Raw genomic sequence first — 1,005 nt, forward strand, 5'->3', positions numbered from 1 at the left:
GCTGTGTATTGTGTCCATGTTCTGTACAGTTAATTAATATTTTGGGGATTGGCTCAGAATCATCAGTTTGATCATATTGATTTTATTTATAATTTTATATTTGCTTTTGCTCTGGTAAAGGTTTCAATAATAGTTTGTAGCTTCTTTTAGTATTTTAATTCTTTTATCACTGTAGTTGTCGTTTTTTAGTTATTATTTTTTCAACCAATGTTTTTTATAATTTAATTCATTTATTGCTTTTCTTATGCCTCCAATTTTTTTATGCTATATTCCTTTTAACCTTCGTGTCTTCTTCGATATTTTGATTTATTTTTTTACTCAGCTCTGATATTTTGTGGCAGTAACTTTCTTTTCTTTTAGAAATTTGTAATGGATTTTAAAGGCGATTTATTCATTATGTTATTAACCCGACATTTCAAACACTTTACTCCGAGCGTGGTCACAGGGAGACTGAGATGTTACATGTCTTGAAGGTCAAACAAAAATTGTTGTTTGTGAAATACTTGTTTTTGTTTTTCATAATCTCACCCTTCCTCCACCTGCTTAGTAATGGAAGTACTATTGGCCTTGGTTTACTGACTTTATTTAAACAACATAGCAAATTGCCTAATAAATTTGTTAGAATGGATTGTTATATTATATTTTAATAACAATAAACAATCAATTCAAATTTTAATAAAAAAAAAGGATTTGGATTTAATTTTATTATTTTAGTAATCTAACGTAGTTTTCAGTCTGATAATAAAACAAAACGCACACTTACAACTCAACCTAACAAGATAACGTCGCCCCCCCCAAGCAAATAAAACACGCTCGTCAAATCGCTAACCATTGTGTGAATACTCAATATAACACAAACTAGAGACTGTGATGGAAGGTAAGTTGGGTTAGGTTGAGTTTTGGGTTAGGTTTGGTTTTGGGTTAGGTTTGGTTTTGGGTTAGGTTACGTTTTGGGTTAGGTTAGGTTTTGGGTTAGGTTAGGTTTTGGGTTAGGTTAGGTTTTGG

General features: G+C 30.9%; 1 protein-coding gene across 1 annotated transcript in view; it reads right to left on the minus strand.

The window, feature by feature from the left end:
* LOC119828247 (TAR DNA-binding protein 43-like) overlaps positions 1-832 on the minus strand; it is a 2,456-nt gene extending 1,624 nt beyond the window's left edge. The window contains exon 1 of the mRNA XM_038350350.1: positions 772-832. Coding sequence (XP_038206278.1) covers positions 772-832 — 61 coding nt within the window. The remainder of the gene's footprint in view (positions 1-771) is intronic.
* Between the last annotated feature and the right edge of the window lie 173 nt (positions 833-1,005).

The sequence above is a fragment of the Zerene cesonia genome, chromosome 7, assembly GCF_012273895.1.
Source record: "Zerene cesonia ecotype Mississippi chromosome 7, Zerene_cesonia_1.1, whole genome shotgun sequence".
NCBI lineage: Eukaryota > Metazoa > Arthropoda > Insecta > Lepidoptera > Pieridae > Zerene > Zerene cesonia.